Source organism: Mastigoproctus giganteus, chromosome 8 (assembly GCF_048544385.1).
Source record: "Mastigoproctus giganteus isolate SK-2022 chromosome 8, ASM4854438v1, whole genome shotgun sequence".
Taxonomy (NCBI): domain Eukaryota; kingdom Metazoa; phylum Arthropoda; class Arachnida; order Uropygi; family Thelyphonidae; genus Mastigoproctus; species Mastigoproctus giganteus.
In genome coordinates this window covers 146,988,361-147,006,345 of record NC_143582.1, presented here as the reverse complement: position 1 = coordinate 147,006,345, position 17,985 = coordinate 146,988,361, and the positions used below count along the sequence as shown (strand labels likewise).

Sequence of the window (17,985 nt, the reverse complement as noted above, 5' to 3'; positions counted from 1 at the left end):
CTTTATGCTTGGTAGGATGGTGTTATTTTTATTATTGTTTAATATCATTTGGAATTCCGGTTAAGGAAAGAAAGTAGTTAATATACAGGGGAGAAAGAGAGGGCAGATGAACAGAAGCTTGAGATATCCATTCAGTAAGAACAGCGTCACTGAAATAGGAGAGTGTAAAACATCCTTGCAAAGCAGGTTAAGGTACATTTTCCTACCATTAATATGCGGACATCCATCTGTTGATAGTTGGTCACGCCCCATCCAAGCACCACGTCTCAGACACAACTATTAATTTGCTCGTAGGCTTCGAGAAGACTGTATAGGATGCCACATAAGCAATCAGTCTGTACGTGACATTTCAACGGCACTAAAATTCCTTAGGTCGAAGATTGATGATGCGACCCGCAAATAGAAACGGACTTGTGTTGAAATCATCACGAAACGACCTGGAAAAACTCCTGGGGTGACGGAATGTGACAAAGCGGACACACACACACACAGTCCCTAGTGAGACGTTTGGGACACATGTTAGTACCAACACAGTACACAGGACGCTGCATGATATGAGTTACCACGGTCATGCAGCTGTCCACAAGCCACTAATCACCCTGACTAATTCCAGATGTCATCTAGCTTCGTGTAATGCCGCTTGGACCGTAGACCAATGGAAACCTATGCTTTCAAGTGACGAGTTACGATACTTGGTCTATCAGTCTGACGGCCTCAGTGCAGAGGAATGCTCGGAGAAAGCTACCTATCGGACTGTATCGTCCCGACAAGGAAGTTTAGCAGAGGCAGCATGATAATTTGGGAATATTTTTCTTTGTTTGTCCTGCTACTATTGTTTTTTTTTTTTTTTTTTGGTCAAAACCATGGATGCTCAGGTCTATCTGAACATCCTGGACATTAATGCAGTATCTCTGCTGAATCAGCACATCCCGGAACGCCCATACCTGTATCAACACTACAACGCTACGTGTCATTCTGCTCACGTTGTTGCTAGCTGATTTGAGGACTTGAGCGTCAAAAAGTTATCTCAATCCTGTAGATAACCTCTGGGATGCCCAAAAAACAAAGCTGAAGTGGTCGTCGCTTTGAAGGCCGAATGACGGAAAATATCCTGGTGGAGAGTGTTCTGCAGGAACTAGCGGCTGTCATAAAGGCTAAATCTTTCAGCACACATTATTAGTTTACCTCTAAATAAAGGCTATTTGTAAATATGAGATGTCCGGATATTAATGGAAGAGGCAATGTGTGTTAAGCGCCAAAGCAAATACAATCATGATGGTCAATGTATTGTGTCCGAAATTGCGTGTATTCTTCGGTCAGTTTCCAGGACCAAAATCTTGACTTTCCTGGAGGATAAAACCACGCGACTCATGCCTGATACAGACTGACAGTCATGTTATGAAAAGAGATCATAAAACTTTCTCTCGTCATTAGCGGGATTCGAACTAGAGCCTTTTCCACCCGGTGTTGAAAGACGGTGATTGTAACCACTCTACTTAACCCACGAAGACTTCAGAAAACAGGCGTTCACTCCGGAGCACGGGTTCTAAGAACAAGTAAATAAATGTTCTGGATCAGGAGACTTTGGCATCAAGATTGCTCAAGAATCTGATTATTTCTTTTTTATCGTAAAACTAGTGTTATGTACGCTAAATTGGAAACCAAGATAGTCAATTGAAGAATTGGAAGGAAATTAAGATACAAATTTAAACTTTATCTTTAAATGGAGTTGCATTAGAAAAATCAGGAAATAACAGACGTGAAAGTACGGATGGGCAGAAGCTGCGATTAGTGATTTTGTGAAGCACTCACAGCCAGTACGATGGTACGAGGTATTGCTTACAGGACAGCTTAAGGAATTAAGCGGTTTGGATTGGCTAGTATCTAGTATTCAAGGCACCGTGTGACTTACAAGCTGGATTTGTAGAACTGGAATATTGAAGCTAGTTGGAATTAACATTAAAATCATCAAGAAATATTACTTCGCTTACAGAAAAGTTAGACTAGAGAAGAATTAAGTTTCATAGACAGGAAATCAAAACGTTATGAGTGATTTATCGAATTGAGAGAGTGAGATTGGTAAGAAATGAATTTGGAGTCTCCCCATAAAGTCAGTATTTGGAGTCTCCCCATAAAGCCTCTGTGTGGCTAGGCCACACAGAGGCTCTGCCATCCCTCTGTGGGGTTGAAAGTCCCCCACCCTCTACCTCTGGTTACTTAGGCACACACACACACACACATGGGCCTTACAAGGATACACGCAACGTCTAGTATACCTTCAATATACTAGGCATTCATATTATTTTTGCGCTTTGTTATGAAGGAGGGGGAGTGAAGCCCAGGATGTAAATGCCTCAGGAAGACCGGACTTTTCCAAAATCGGAACAATCGACTTGAAAGTACGACTAGAATATCCATTTCTTGCATTTTGGAGACTTTAAAATGGTTGCATTAATTATTATCATTGGAGGATATCCACGAGAAACATCAGGTCATCATTTAATATTAACGAGACACCTCCTTAATGGCATATAATATAATTTAATCTCTGGCGTCCAGACAATGGTGGTTATTATTCAAAGATTTTTTAATGACAATTTTTCCTAGTAGTTTAAGTAATTTATGGTCTAGCAATTTATAATAAACAATTTTAATATCCACTTTTCCTTTTAGATATTCTGAGATGATTTACTTTGTTTATTGGAATGTTTTATAGTTCCAGTAATGCCGCGTCGTTATGTCCAAGTTCTATATTTTACCGAAACAGAATAGTTAAACTTTAATTAGATGAATGAATGTGATATCATATTTTCCGTACTCGACTCTGCTGTTTTGATATGTTTAAAATAAGGCAATGTATGTGCAAATTGGCTAATGGCTCTCCAGAACACTCTGTTGAGTACACACACTTACCTTCTGTATTAACTCACTGCTTTCATCACAGAAGTAAGTACTGCACAGAACAGTCTCAATTTATAAAAGTGTTGTAGTTTATCTTAGAGAGATAAGGAATGAGCGAGACCGGGTGAATTAATGAACAGTATACTCGGAAGTCCTATCTAGCCATTGTCATTAAGAGCTGTTGACCTTCCGGTTATTGTAAACACGAGCAACTCGCTGCAGAAACTTCTTGGACTGCACAAACTGTTGAAAGGGAACCAACCACGGTGTCATGTTTGCAGATAAAATAAGGGGGCGGTGAAATTCACCTTCTCAGAGCTTATAATTGGCTCATATCTGAATATATTTAAATTTATTTTCACTTTAGAAGTACATCTAAAACCATCTATTTGGAATCGTCCTCCATAGCAGTATAATGGTTTCGCCACTTTGTTACTGATTTATATTTCCTATAAATCTTTTCAATCGGGGGCTGTAGTTAGCCAATCTCAAGCGAAGGGAGGGAGGTTTTCCCCGTGAGATATTCTGATTTTGCAGCCCGTACAACATGAAAATCGGTCCATGAACACATTTATACAGATATAATTTGACAATTCTTCTAAAATCCAACAGCAAGGGATCACGACAATTCGTTGTATGACAGTTCGAGTAAGACAATTTGGTGAATGATATTTCGCTGTATGTGGTGGCTACGACAATTCGGCAATTTTTTTAGGAGATCCTATTAAAAAAGTGCCACTTCTGTAAGTTCCATTTTTTTTGTAATTCACAATGGGAGTCCAAAGACCAAAAGTAGAGATCATTAATGGTTGCCGATTAAGTAATGCGCATTCTTCTGACGCTCGGTTTGCAACCCGCATTATATTGTTTTTATTGAAAAAAGTTAGTAGTAGGCTAATACCGTGAATTGGTTAAGGGTAGACGGTTAAGCTCCCCTGGAGATTGTGTAGGGATCAACTGGAGTCCGAGTCCCTTATATGGAAAAGCGCTCTGGCTCAGTGAGGTGTTTTCACCAGGTTCCCGAGAGTTATCGACTCTCCTGACTCCTGATGGTACCCCAAGAGACACTTAATTATTGTGGAGGATGGTTGTGTTGTTGCTGACCCTACCTCACCCTGGAGTCCGCCACAACACACATGCACCAAATATCTAAGGTCGTGAGGCATATGTATATAAGGTGTGTGAATTGCATGTATTGTAATGTCTGTTCGCCTTCTTTGCTTCATAAAATACCTGAGTTACAAGGTGGGAGAGGGAACCAAGCACACACACTCATAAAAATTCTTCCTTTATGATGGAATTCGAACCACCTCATTTTCCACACAGCATAGATCTTTCCACTTGAGAGGCCATTATTATGGAGACAAGATGTAAAGAAATACTTTTCGGGCGGCAGTCTTTTAAGTCCATGTTTTTCAAGTCGCTAGAATGGTTGGTTGCAGTTTGAGAAGGATGAAAAAGAAATTTATTAACATAAGCTAGAAGAAAGTAAAAAAATTAAGATTAACAATCTTTTATTAGATAACCGAAGCCCATGGTGTTCTGGCAAGATGAATTATTTGAGGGTTGGGAAATCAAAAGTAACCTTCACGCACAGAAACAAAGCGAAAAAAGAGAAATGAAGACGATCCCTGTAAAAGTTGTTGAAACTGTACGCAGTTTCAATAATATTTTAATAACATGGATGAGATTTGAAAAGCACAGTGATAATCTTAATTACTGTCCCTTTCACCTGATTTCTGCGCCCGTAATTTTCTTCTAGTTTCACAACCGCCCTCAACCAATTCGTACTCTAGGAAAAGAACAGAATTCAAATAAGTACGTATATTAAAAAAATAATAAATAATGTTATTTGGATTGAAATGTTATTTGGTGTTACAACATGAACGGAATCACTGAAATAGGCGCGTATCCACTTTCCAACCTGCCTATGAGAAGGATCGGCATGAATCCTCTTATTAAAAATAAATGGATAAAATAAATATTATTCTCTTTTTAATAAATTCCTGCATTCCTCCTTTCTATGTCACCAAAATTTTTATTGTTTCCTAAGTTTTTTTACTTCACTGATTGTTTTTTTAAATTCTGATCTTTGTGTGATGCACCGAATTGTCATAGCCACCAATTATCTTCCAACAAATTGTTGCATATACCAAACTGTCGGTTGGCTGGCTGGTTGGTTGGTGTAGGGTTTAGACAGACTGTAGGCAGCAACTGAAAATGACAGAAAGAATATTTAGTTATATTTAATATCTTAAACCAAAAAAGGGGGCAATATTTTGTTTCAGAAAAGAACATTTTAGTTTTAGAAATTATCAACTTGTTTAGCCATATTTGCGCAGTATTGATTCATTCGAGGTTTGATATTATCAGTTTAACGTAATATGTCCCTTTGAAAGAGCGCAGGTCCCTTTGCCCTTACTGTCCGTTGACACACAGAGCGCATTTTTTGACTGCTCAGAATGTTGGATTTGAGCCTAACTTTTAGTGAGATTAAATTTCATTTCGCACAGCTTAAACTGTAAGTACCAATAAAATAAGTTCTTAAATCGTAACTACGAACGAGTGTTATGAATGTCTTAAGAAGTGGCCTGCCTCTTCAAAACATTGAGTTTTGAAGAGGTCGGTTGTTATGCACGCTTTCGACCGTCGACCTACAAGTGGTTTCAACAAAGTTGATAGAATCCTATTTTGCATATGCATTATTGCCTGTATCAAGTTCATTTCTTCCACCTATGACTTTTCACTCACATAGAAATTTCACAAATGTACCATAATCGTATTTATCACAGGTTCAGAAGGGTTAACTTGACATTGGCGAAATATTTCAAAAGCTTCCTGAATATTCGGTAATTGTGCAAAAAATAAGCTCAAAGTATGAGATATGGAGTGATTAGTATTAGTATTCCATCTGATGGAGTCTGCGCGGGTAGCACAGTGGTATCGTCACCGTCCTCCCCACACCGGGTGGAAAAGGCCTGGGTTCGAATCCCGTCGATGACGCGAGGAATTTTAATGGGCTTTTTTCACTCCGTGGCTGAGTTAGTTGGTCTCAGGCGTAGATAGCAAGGTTTTCTCCCCAGTAACTGGGGTTTTTTCGTCCAGCAAAACAGGCAAATCAACCATAGAACATACGCAATTTACAGACACAAATACGGGTTAATGTATTTAATTACGGGCAACCCTAAAATAATATAATATATATATATATTCCATCTGATGGGTAAATTCATTCCAATTCATTCCAGTTCATTCCAATGATCGACACCACATTGCCAGAAAATGGGATCTAGCCTTCTCTTACTCCCTAAATTTCTTCTCTTCTGCTAGTGAAAATATACCTCCTTCGTTCATTTTACTGATTCTCTTCAAGGCCATATACACCTCTATCGGGTTCCCCTATGATGTCTAGTTGCCAAGCTTTACAGTCCGCACGTTCTAAGCTGCTTCATATGAATATTGATTTGTTAACCACCTCATCAATTACCGTTCCTTTAAGCCTATATAGTGGGAGAAGACAGAGAGTTGTGGCGCCTCCGTAGCCAGGTGGGAAGGAGCAGCAGTGCGTAACACACGCTTCTTGATTAGACCGGGGTTCGATCCCGTCACAACCAAATATGCAGGATGCGGAAAGGTCAGGGAATGACCACCGCATATTCCCGGAGCAATATGGCCTTAGTTGCTAATGCTCCTAAAAAAAACCCAAATAACAAATAACAGAGAGTTGTTATTAATGGACACTGCTCCTCGTGGACTAATGTTATCGTTTGAGGACCCAGGGTTCGGTGCTGGGCTCATTGTTGTTTTCTGTATTTATTAATGATATTGATGAAGGTATATCAGGCTTCATGTCTAAGTTTGCAGATGATACGAAGGTTAGCAGAGTGGTTAATAACAGTTATGATGGCATGCTACTGCAACAAGATCTATAAAAATTAGGCGTTTGGGCTGAGAAATGGCAATTGAGGTTTAACATTGATTAATACAAAGTACTGCATATGGTAGCGGTAATCCCAGATTAAAGTACCAACTGTGTGGTACTACACTCAGAGTAGTGGAAAATGAAAACGACTTGGGGTAATTGTCAACCAGATATGAAGTTCTCTGGGCAATGCAGAGAGACTGCCAGGAGAGCACATGGGGTTTTGTCAACGATATAGAGGAATTTTGCTAGCAGAGATAAGGAGGTGGTTATTCCATTGTACAAGGCAATGGTCAGACCACATCATAAGTGCTGAATACAGATCAGATCTGGAGGCCTCGTTTTAGGAAGAATGTAGAGCTACTGGAACCGGCACAGAGAACGGCAACGAGATTCATTTATGTGAATGGTGCATAAGGGTGCGCTTACCAAAAAAGGCTTCAGTTCTGCAAATTGCAGTCTGGAGACAAGGCACCTGCGAGGTGATCTTTTTGAGGTATTTAAGAAAGGGTTTGAATGGCTTGAACAAGCTCAATGCTGATGGTATTCTTCTTCATTCTCAGACTACGCACACAGGAAGCGACATAAAGTCAAAGGGAGTGCGGAAGTTTGTCTTTGGCCAATGAGTGGTTGATTTTTGGAACAAACTTCCATCTGATGTTGTGGAAGAGGATAGCTGGAATCAATTCAAGGAAGAACTAGACAAACTGTTGGAGCGGAGGGATAAGTGAAATGGAAAGCATTTTTTTCCCTTTTTCTCTGATGCTATATACGCTTTGTTTTTGCGTCATTTTCCGCTGTTAATACTATATAGAAGTTCTGTTTTTTTTTTGTTTTTTTTTTGGTTTTTTTTTCATCTGTAATTTCCAGACCAAAACACATTGTTCGAAATGCGTAGCACAGTCATCTTATGCAAAGGGCAATGACATCCTTTTCCTACTTACGAAGGTACTCTGTATTGCAGCGGACACAGTGTGCTTTCCTCAGCGCCTGCTTACACTGCGTGGAATGTTTCATTCTGATTGAATCGTAACCCATAAGTCTTTTTTTTTATCCTGAACCACTTTTCGCTCCACTTCCCCTAGCTTGTAAGTAACTCTTGGATTTATGTTCTCTGCTAACTGTAAGTTGCAAAACCTTCGGTTTCCCAAACATGCAACCCATTTAAGTCATTTTGAAGCAAATTGGCGGTTCTGGTCGTTAACTGCCTTTCCTATCTTCAAATCATTAGCAAACTTTGGCAACTTTCCTAGTACTTCCCCATTAATCCCATTAAGAAAGGTAAGAAACCAAAGTGCTCCAAATTCTGATTCTTGGGGCACTTCATTTGCTGCACTGGTCCGCCCTGGGGTGTATCTATTTATGACAATTCCCTGTTTCATTCCTTTAAACCGACTCTTGATTCAATGAAGGAGTTTGGAGTTAATCTCAGTTTACTCCAGTTTATATAATTGCCTTTGTGAGAAACCGTATCCAAAGCTTTACTGAAGTTCGGGAAAATAAAATCCGTTCTAAGATTGATCAGGCAAGCCTTCCACATCACGAATCCATATTGTGATCCATTAAGGATAGCATTTTTATTAAGAGGGTCCTGTATTATATCCTTAATCAGAAACTCCATGATCTTATCTACTGAAGTCAAACTGACTGGTCTATCATCGTCCATCACGTCTTTCTCACCAGTTTTTTTTTGGATTGGGAGTTGTTAGCGTTTCTTCAGTCCAACTGGATCGTCCCGAAGTCTAATGATGATGACGATCTCATTAACATCCTCAACGGGATGATGCGCTCACATGCAGCCTTTTGTATTATAAGATGATGTGTACCATCCACTCATGGAATTTGCTATATACCATCCACTCATGGAAAATGAGCTGAACCTTTGCTCAGCTTCAGAGCTCTATTCCGAGATTGATATATCACTTTACAGCGATCTGACTTCTTATTAGGAATCCCTTGAGGTTCCAGTGGTATTTTAACTATAATGATCGTTGCCAAGTGACTGTTCCATTTGACTGCCACTTCTTCCATAGCACAGACTATTGGAACAGACCCGGCTCCACATGCCGTCGAACGGTCGCCGGGAATTGGCTGTCCAGGAGACAGCTGCTCCCTGGTGGCAAAATGGCATGACATGGATAACACATACTATAGTATTGTAGTTTGTGTTAATACTATGTCAGGCCCATTGTACAGAGATTCTTCCTTCACAGAGACATTAGGAGGAGATAGGCACATGCCTGGGGGCCGCCATAAACAGGGAACATACACATACATATATATGCCGCTTCTTCTGGGATTTCTATATACCTTTCTAGTTCGATCAAGTAAGGGGCCTATTTAATTCACTTTCTTCCTTTTTGTATTTATATTCGAGTACGAAAACTTTTGTGTCCATGTTTAGCTCTGTTTGCTAATGATTTATCGTGCTGATCTTCTAGCCTGTCATACCCTCTTTCATGCCCATTAATGGTTTTGTTACATATATGCTTACAATATCATCTAAATCAATACCTCGTGGTAGTCTGCAGCTGTATCATTGTTTTTTTTTTTTTTTTTTTTGGTTCGCTAAGTCTTTTCACTTGATATCTCAAACCATTGTAGTCCTCTCTCTTGAAATTGAAGTCCTTCCATTTTCCTTTGACTACAGAAAAATCTCTTTGGACGCTACTCATTTTGTAATATTGTGGTCACTACCCACTATTGCTTCTTGCAATGGCAGGTGTTGTCACTATTGCAAAAAAATGATGAATGCGGTCTGAGTCCTTGTTGAGAACCAAGGGGACTGTATTAGAACCCCTTGTACCGTCTCTGACATGCTAAAATAAATAACGGTCATTCTGATGGTTCAAAAATTTGTTCCGTTTCATATTGCCGTCCACGCTTTCCAATAAGAGGTATCTTGAAGTTACCCATAATGAGGCTAATCACAGCTGGCTGCTTCAAGTTGCCTATGTGCATTTTTGTCATACTCTGCAGAATATTTTGGTCTGTATACTGGGTCTGCATATCCTGACTCTTATCTTTCCTTTACCGTATGCATTTTCCTCCTGAAACCTTTTCGGTTTTTCGTCCAGCAAATCAACCAAAAAAACACACGAAATTTATGGGTATATTAAAGATAGGCAGATGAGTTCTTGGGTAGCGCTAATATGACATTACTTTGTACTGCATATATTGGTAGCCTCTGTGTCTATATGTCATCCTGTCTTCCTTCGTCCTATTATATCAGCATTAATTGACCTAATCAAAAGCCCAAATTCGTTTGATTTATTTATAATACTCTAGGCATTTCTATATAAACCAATAAAATTTTCTATCTTTTGGCTTTTTCCAACCCTGACGCATCCCTTATAATTGCTTAAACGATTTTCTCGGTGATTATTGGCAGCTGTGATGGATGAATCATTCTAATGATATGTTTCCAGTATTGAAAGTTTTTTTGCGTACGGAATGACAGGCTTTATGAACCATTTCACTCATACATTTTACCTTCAATTTCAACTCTTCAGAAAAAATGACAGGCTGTCTGTAGCGATGCTGCCACCCTATGTGCGATGGAAATGAAAGAGTGTAACGGAACTGTTCCGCAATTGATCTTTGACTTAACTCGGGAACAGTGTTCTGGGTATTCGAGAAGGCCTGGAATAATCGCTGAATGGGTTAAAGGATAAGAACGCAGATTTGCATAAGGAAATTATATAATAATTATCATTATTATATAATGATAATTATTATATAATTTGGAATACTCATCTCGCCTTATAGAGTAATTGAAAAAAAAAAAAAAGCTTACAGAAAAAGGAATAATTTAAAGCACATACATACATACTGCTGTGCATATCCCTATGGTCAGGTGTTAATATTTGACCATTGTGTGTCAGCAAAGGCGACTAAAAGTGGTTGGTGTCAGAAAGGATATCCGGCGTAAAAAAATTAATGATATTAAGCAATTAAGGATCCTACTAGAGAATGACGGTAAGCTCCATGAGACCTATCCTGAGAAGGAAATTAAGGTGTTTAGTTGATGATGCAGAGTGCTATGCGGCTTCCACTGCAGTTTCCAGAGTTTTGGAAGCAAAAGACTTTGGAATCACACTCTCCTCTAAATGTGTGACGCATAAACATTCATAATATGCTCAACTCAAGGCCCTCGCAGCTGTCACAGTAATCATAATCGCTTTACATTATGTTTATGAATTTCGTGAAAACAGATAATCAGAATGTCTTTCTACCCCGTGTGGAAGGCTTGAGTTGGAACTAGATGGGAGGAACGTTTACAGACTTACGTAGACTTTTCATCCAAGTTGGGTTTTCCCTCCAGCAAACAGAAAATCGACCACAGAATACACGCAATTTATGGACAGTATATGGCTTTAGTTGCTGATGCTCCTAAAAGCCCATTACAACAACAGCAAACTAGAATAGACACAATACATTGCAGTCTCATTACTTTAGTTGCCTTGTCACAAACAGTAGCTTTTTTTTTAATGAAACCCCAAGCACGAAAGGTATCAAAACCTGTAGTACTAAGTAGAGTGCATGGATTGATGGAGATGACAGGGAAGGGATGCCGGAAACTTCTCTGGCGACTAAACATGAATTTCACCATTTCAAGCCTCCAATAAGCAAAGTGGTGGTTTTGCATCTGTTGATGAGAGTCATCTACCACCAAGTGTTAGTTTTAGTAATCATTAGTATTATATTGCTATTATATTATAGTATTAAATTACTGTAACTAATTATTAGTATTTAATAATTAGGATACTCCGTTAACCAGAACTGAGGATCCTAATCCCCATGCATACTGGATAACAAGGATTCACACAACCCGGAATGAAAGTTCTAATTTCTATCATTTTGTTAACCATAAGCAATTCTTACAAAACAACATCAGTGTCAATAGTACATGCCATCGCATGCAGAACGCTGGTTGTAAGGTTGTAAGGTTACACCCACTTAAACAACTCAGCCATACCGATTTCTTAACAAAGCCATCATCGTACATTCCCTATCTGACATGTGTTTACATCGAACAAGACTTTAGTTCAAAATTGTACGTGAACACCAAATGTATACATTTTCAAAATTTATTATACAAGTTGTGGCTGTTAAATAACGAGGCTGTTGCAATAAATAAATATAATGAAATATTTCATACCTTGCAAGTTATCTCCTTCGAAATCATTCTCTCTCAACTGAAGTAAGAAGATAAATAAATTTAAAGGGACTTAAGTTTCTCCTTGCTTCTTTCACGGCGGCAGTCTTCCAGTACTTCCAATCAGCTCCGAAAAGCAACTATAATGTGCAGATGAAATTTGTCAACTCTCACCAAATGTAGTCCCATGGTCTATTATAGAATCTACTCTTCTAGTCGATGTTCCTGCCACCAATAACAATTGGCGCATTATGGCCATGTTGCTCTTGCGCCGTAAAGCCCACACTCAAACAAACAAACAAACAATAACAATTGCAATTCAGTCATACAATTTGGACCTAATTCCTGTACTGTATTTTAAATGGAACTGCTTTTCTTCCTGATCTCTTACATAAATTTTCTTTGGAGTACCAGAAGTAGGAACGAAAAGTGAGCATCACCAGACTGAAATTAGAAGTGGCCAAGAATTCCTTCTTTAAGAGAACTGTAGCTCTGGCCGATAATCTGAATATGACCCTATCTCGGCTCTGATCTCAAGGCTGCTTTTAGGATCATTTGTCAGTAATTGTTCTATCCTAATCATCTTCCTCTAATTTATATAATCGATATAATTTTTCTCTTCCAAGACCAGTGAGGCACTGGTCTCTGGCGAAAAAAACTGTGAAATAAATGAAAGTTTTCTTAAAAAGGCGACAGGGTTCAAGTGTGACTAGGGAGAGAAAATACCTGGAGCCCCCTGGAGTTAAAATGTGCTGTAACTCTTCTTCTTGGTTTTCTTAATCCGTTTCTTGTAATCCATATCGCGCTGTTAAGTGAACACTACCATGTAATATAAGTAGCGAGAGCCTAGAGTTCAACTTTATTGATGTCAAGTACACATATGAAATGATGTAACAATGACATGTAAAATATAGTCGATGTTTGCTTTAGAATGCCCACTCTTCTGGTGCGAACATATTTGTAATATAACTTATTCAATAAAATAAAAGCGTTATATATTCGATATAATAAAAATAAATTAAGTAAATCTTCAATCTCAGCTTCTGTCACGAAAGAAGAAAGTTGTCATTTTCATTTTTTCTACAAACTGATAAATGTCAAGATAAAATACACCCTCCCCCTCACTGCTCAGGTCTGTCAACTTCAATACATCTTACGCCGTCAACTGACACTGCTAACTCTTCGTTCTGTCGTCCATTGAACCAATTACGGACTTCACCGTCTGTTTACCCGCATGACGTTGGAAAGTGGGTTTTCTTGCAACCGATTCCGTTTAAGAGAATTTTTAGAGAATGCGCTGCATTTTCTGCTAATGATTGCGTTTTTTGTGGAAGTTGTCCTTCCCCATATCACGTGTGGTGGTACAGGGAGGGACAACTTCCATAGTTCGAATGCCGTTTAATGTTGACAAAACACCATGTCATTACTTCGAAACGTACTTGTTACATGTCAGCAGCATATTTATCATCGCTCTCGTATTAGTAATTAATATATATTCCCTTGCGCTTTACAGACGTCATGCACATTGGCCTAATTCCATACGTATTATTAGAAGCACACTGCTAATATTATAACTTCCTTTAGTAATAATTTTCCATTTAAAGTGCATACATTGTAAGTAATCTGTGTGGAATACAGTTGCTGATCAAAGAAACATTTGGCGGATCCTGTTCTCATTTGCAGCGGTCCCCTTGAAAACCTGCATTCCAATCATGTATAATAGATACTCATATTGGTGTTGTCTGATAATCCTCCGCACCACCCTGAGTGCGGGATTTGCTGGCATCCACTGGTATGGCACACCCGCCGGTGGATGCGAGACTTTGTGCTATAGCACAGACTATTTGAACAGGCCCGGCTTTACATGACGTCGAACGTGCGCCGGGAATTGGCTGTCCAGGAAGTCCAGGGACAGCTGCTCCCTGGTGGAAAAATGGCTTGACATGGATAACACATACTGCAGTATTGTAGTGTGTGTTAATACTATGTCAGGCCCATTGAACAGGGATTATTTCCTCACAGAGACATTAGGTAGAGATAGGCATATGCCTAGGGGCCGCCATAAACAGGGAACATACACATACACACAATCCTCCGCAACGAATTGTCTAACATGTTTTTCCTACTGTACTCACAATGCAGAAGTCTCTGACTCGAGTCATGTTCACAGATACGGTATACTTCATAAGGGAGGAGGGGTTATCATTCTAGACCCCACATAATTCCCCCTCCCCAAGCTGGGGAAACGCTACGCTATATGCAGGCCACCAAAATTCCTCCACAGTGATCATTTGGTCGGCTTCTATAATACTTGCCGACCGGGCTAGCCGAGTGGGTAAAGTACCTGCCCAGCAACCCAAAGGTCGCGGGTTCGATTCCCGACTCGGGCTTGGATCAAAGTACTGCAAAAACCGTGGGAGGTGCAATATGGCCACAGAAGCCGATGCGCCAACAACTACCAAATCAAAAAAAAAAAAAAAATCTATAATACTTCAGCTCCTAGTCAAATATCCTATTGGCCATAGATATCCACATGACATTTATGCTGGATGGGACACCACACACTACGGTCACCAGATGCGTATATGGTTGGACGCACTTTATGGGAAGATGGAAATGGGGGGGGGGGGTATCATTCTAAACCCCACATAACTCTCCCTCCCCAAGCTGGGGGAACTCTACGCTATATGTAGGCGACCAAAATTTCCTCCAGAGTGATCATCTGGTCGGCTTCTATAATATTCAGCTCCTAGCCAATGTTCATTGTTCTGCAGTTGGGATCCTTGATTAATCCAGATATTATAAATCTTTTTCTAAGCCTCAACAGAGTATATGGTTTCTCTGTAAAGGTTCAAATTATTAAAATCGTGCTATTATTCAACCCATCTTCACATTCTAATACAGTTTTATATCCCCGTACCTGATCTCCAGGTGCTCGAATGAAACAGGTTCCAGCTTCCAACCTCAAGATCACAGAACTATTAGCAGGACTGTGTTCATCACGGCAAAAAAGAAGCCATTTTTATCGGAATTTCACACCGCTGCTGAGTTAGTCGGTCTAGAGCGGGAATTACGGGGCTATTTATCTTGTTAAATAAGCAAACTGGCTTATTTAACAAGATACGAGTCCACTGATTCCTCCTCATTAGTTTATTTTGGTTACTTTGACGCGAAAATAAACAAATAAAACCAAATATTCTTCTCATCCCCCTCCCCGACATACACATTAACCTAGAGCAGTGTTTCCTAACCTTTTTTTTTCAAATACGGCCAGCTTCTTCTGGTGTTGTATTTGTTTTTAAGCAGTTGAATTTTGGACGGGCTGCTCCCAGATATCAAATATTGCTCATTAGCGAGTTTAACTCATCTCAGACAATTTTCTTGATATTAAAATTCTATTAATGGTTTAAGGCGCAGCAGCAAACTCTGTTATCTGTATTATGCGATAATTTTCTCCCATACACTCTTAGGTTTACGTTTCGAAACTTTTAAACTGTTGTTTTGTCAACAGAGTAAGAATTAGCGGTGTAAACTCTGGGTAGTGGAAACGACGCTGGTTTTTCACAGTGAATATAAAGCCAGGGATTATTCTTGTACAGTTTTTTCTCCGGACATGAGATGAGAGAGCAACATTGTTCTGGCTTAACCGTTGTGATGTTATCATTCATTGAACTATATTAGAAAATGGGTATTACTCCTTCAGTAAACGGAAATAGATTGAAGTATGTATTTAAATTTGTCTCTCTCTCTCTTTTACTGTTACTCTAGTTACAAGGCCAAGTTCAAGTGATCCACATAATACGCATGCGTCATATATCGACCAGCAGCAGCTGACAACAGAGTTTCCACTTCTCTGGATTGCAAAGTACAGTCATGGGTGCTGCTCTTACTAGAGGAATCGCTTCGTTGTCTCGTAAGTCCGAAGAAGGGGACACATTATCTCCGTTAGAAGAACCGCCAAGTCCCCCGCCTCCTGATCCTCGACTTCCTCTTACAGCAAAACAAAAGTTCAATATTTCAAAGTCATGGAAAGGAATAGCTAGGGCGATGGAGCCAACAGGAATTAACATGTTTGTCAAGTAAGTGCTTAACTTGTCGTTCTTTCCATGTCTTAATACCAGATCGAAGACTGAATTATTTCCTGATGTTTCAATAGTCACTTGTGTTCTTAAATTTAAATAAATAAATAAGTATATATATGTATAAGAAGATGGGCACACTTAAATTCTTTATTATTTCTAATCCCACAAGTGATCATTAAATTCAACATCGATCCCTTTAGTTGCCTTTCAGGTTTCTCTAGTTAACAAAGGAATTTTTGTCCATTCTCTCATATTCTTATCCCTTATAGGCCCATATTATTTAACATATCTGTGTAGGCTTTCATGTCATCGATAACAGCCCTGCTGAACAATTATTGTAAATTTATTATACGGATTATGTAAAATGAATCTAAAAAACTTGGTAAATTCACTTACATAGTCAGAATGAAATGAAGGACAGAAATTATCAGATTATCTTCTTGTCAAAACACTTAAAATTACATAATACTTTTTTCTAGTGAAAGTCTGTGTTACCCTTAAGAAAACACGGATACTAACTTTTTTATTCTTAATTTGTTCTGGGTATAAATATGTTCAGTATTTATTTATTGTATTGACATTTCATTTAGTTTTGTTGTCATGCGATTAATAATATTCAGATATAATGTGTCGATACCAGAATACAGTTTCAAGAAAGTTAGATTCTACGTCTAGAATCCTTCCACATAAAAATTTGTCTTCTCCTGATTATTAAAAAAAAAAAAAAAAAAAAAACCATTCTCTATATTTTAACCCTCCAATAATTGAATAATGGATGACCTCAACATCTTTGAGGAAAGCATCCTGACTGCTTATTTATTTCTTTTTTAATTTTCAAAAATCAATATAATGGAGTCTTACAATATCTTTCTATAAAATATTTGAATGCATATTTGAATAAGGCAGTATAAAACAACCAATTAAAGAGTAAATTCGGTATGTAATGTAATCATTTCCAAGAGGACTCTCCCACAGAGAGCCCTCTGAAAATATGGAGACTTGATTTCTGTCCTTATAACTGTTTTAAATTTCCTGATCCTAATATTTCTTTTGATCTTGTCGATGAAACCATTATTGTAGAGATAAATTCCTTTATCTAAATTGTGGTTTATTAAAAATATTCCAAGACAGTTAAAGATAAGAATATAACGTATCGCAATTGGCCTGTGTTTTTTAAAAAAAAACTCCAAGTTCATTTTCTTCTTACACTAAAGGCAAATATAATTCGTTTATTTAATAAATCCAGACTCCGTTCTGAAAGTGAAAGGTCCAAGAGCAGAAAATTTATTGCTTGACCAAATGAAAGTCAGGTCTTCTGTTTTCTTGGCAAAAGCCATTGGCCATAAATCCTGAAATTAACACTTCCGCTCTCTTTTGTGTCTTAAATGGTTCTACTGCATCTAATGAAAAAAATCTGACAATAAGTCAGCTTTTTTAGAGAAGGAAGATGCTAATAAAGCATCTTCCTTCTCTAAATCTCGCATTGAAAATGTTGGAAAATCTCCTCTAACCATAGCGTGCCAATTCAATGGCTCCTTTGTTTGCTGAGAGAAACCGATTAGAAGAATTGCATACAATCTCGATGCAAAGAATTCTCCAATCGATGGCATTCTCCCCTATTCATAAACCTGAACAGAGCCAATTCTTTCCTGGTATCGCCTTTTTACACTCTTTCCACTGGGTGTTTTCTGTTCTCTTCGAGATTTGTACATATCAAGACATCACCAAAAAAGGGTTGCAAATTCCTACATTCCGGTTATTGTCGTACTGCACTTTCTTCGACTCCTTCCAAAGTAATGGAGAAACACATCAACCGAGTATACTTGCACTTTCTCGAAACCTAGCTGATTACCGATCGCAATATGAAATTCTGTCAGTGCAGACGCACTGGATAATATCTTGGGCTATCTTGCTCATCTCTG

The 17,985-nt window shown here is 38.7% G+C and overlaps 1 protein-coding gene across 1 annotated transcript in view; it reads left to right on the top strand.

Moving 5' to 3' along the window:
- LOC150081905 (neuroglobin-like) overlaps nt 1–17,985 on the top strand; it is a 100,807-nt gene that overhangs the window by 27,624 nt on the left and 55,198 nt on the right. The window contains exon 2 of the mRNA XM_090378975.1: nt 15,750–16,060. Within this exon, the coding sequence (XP_090235101.1) occupies nt 15,855–16,060 (206 nt within the window). The 5' untranslated portion in view covers nt 15,750–15,854. The remainder of the gene's footprint in view (nt 1–15,749; nt 16,061–17,985) is intronic.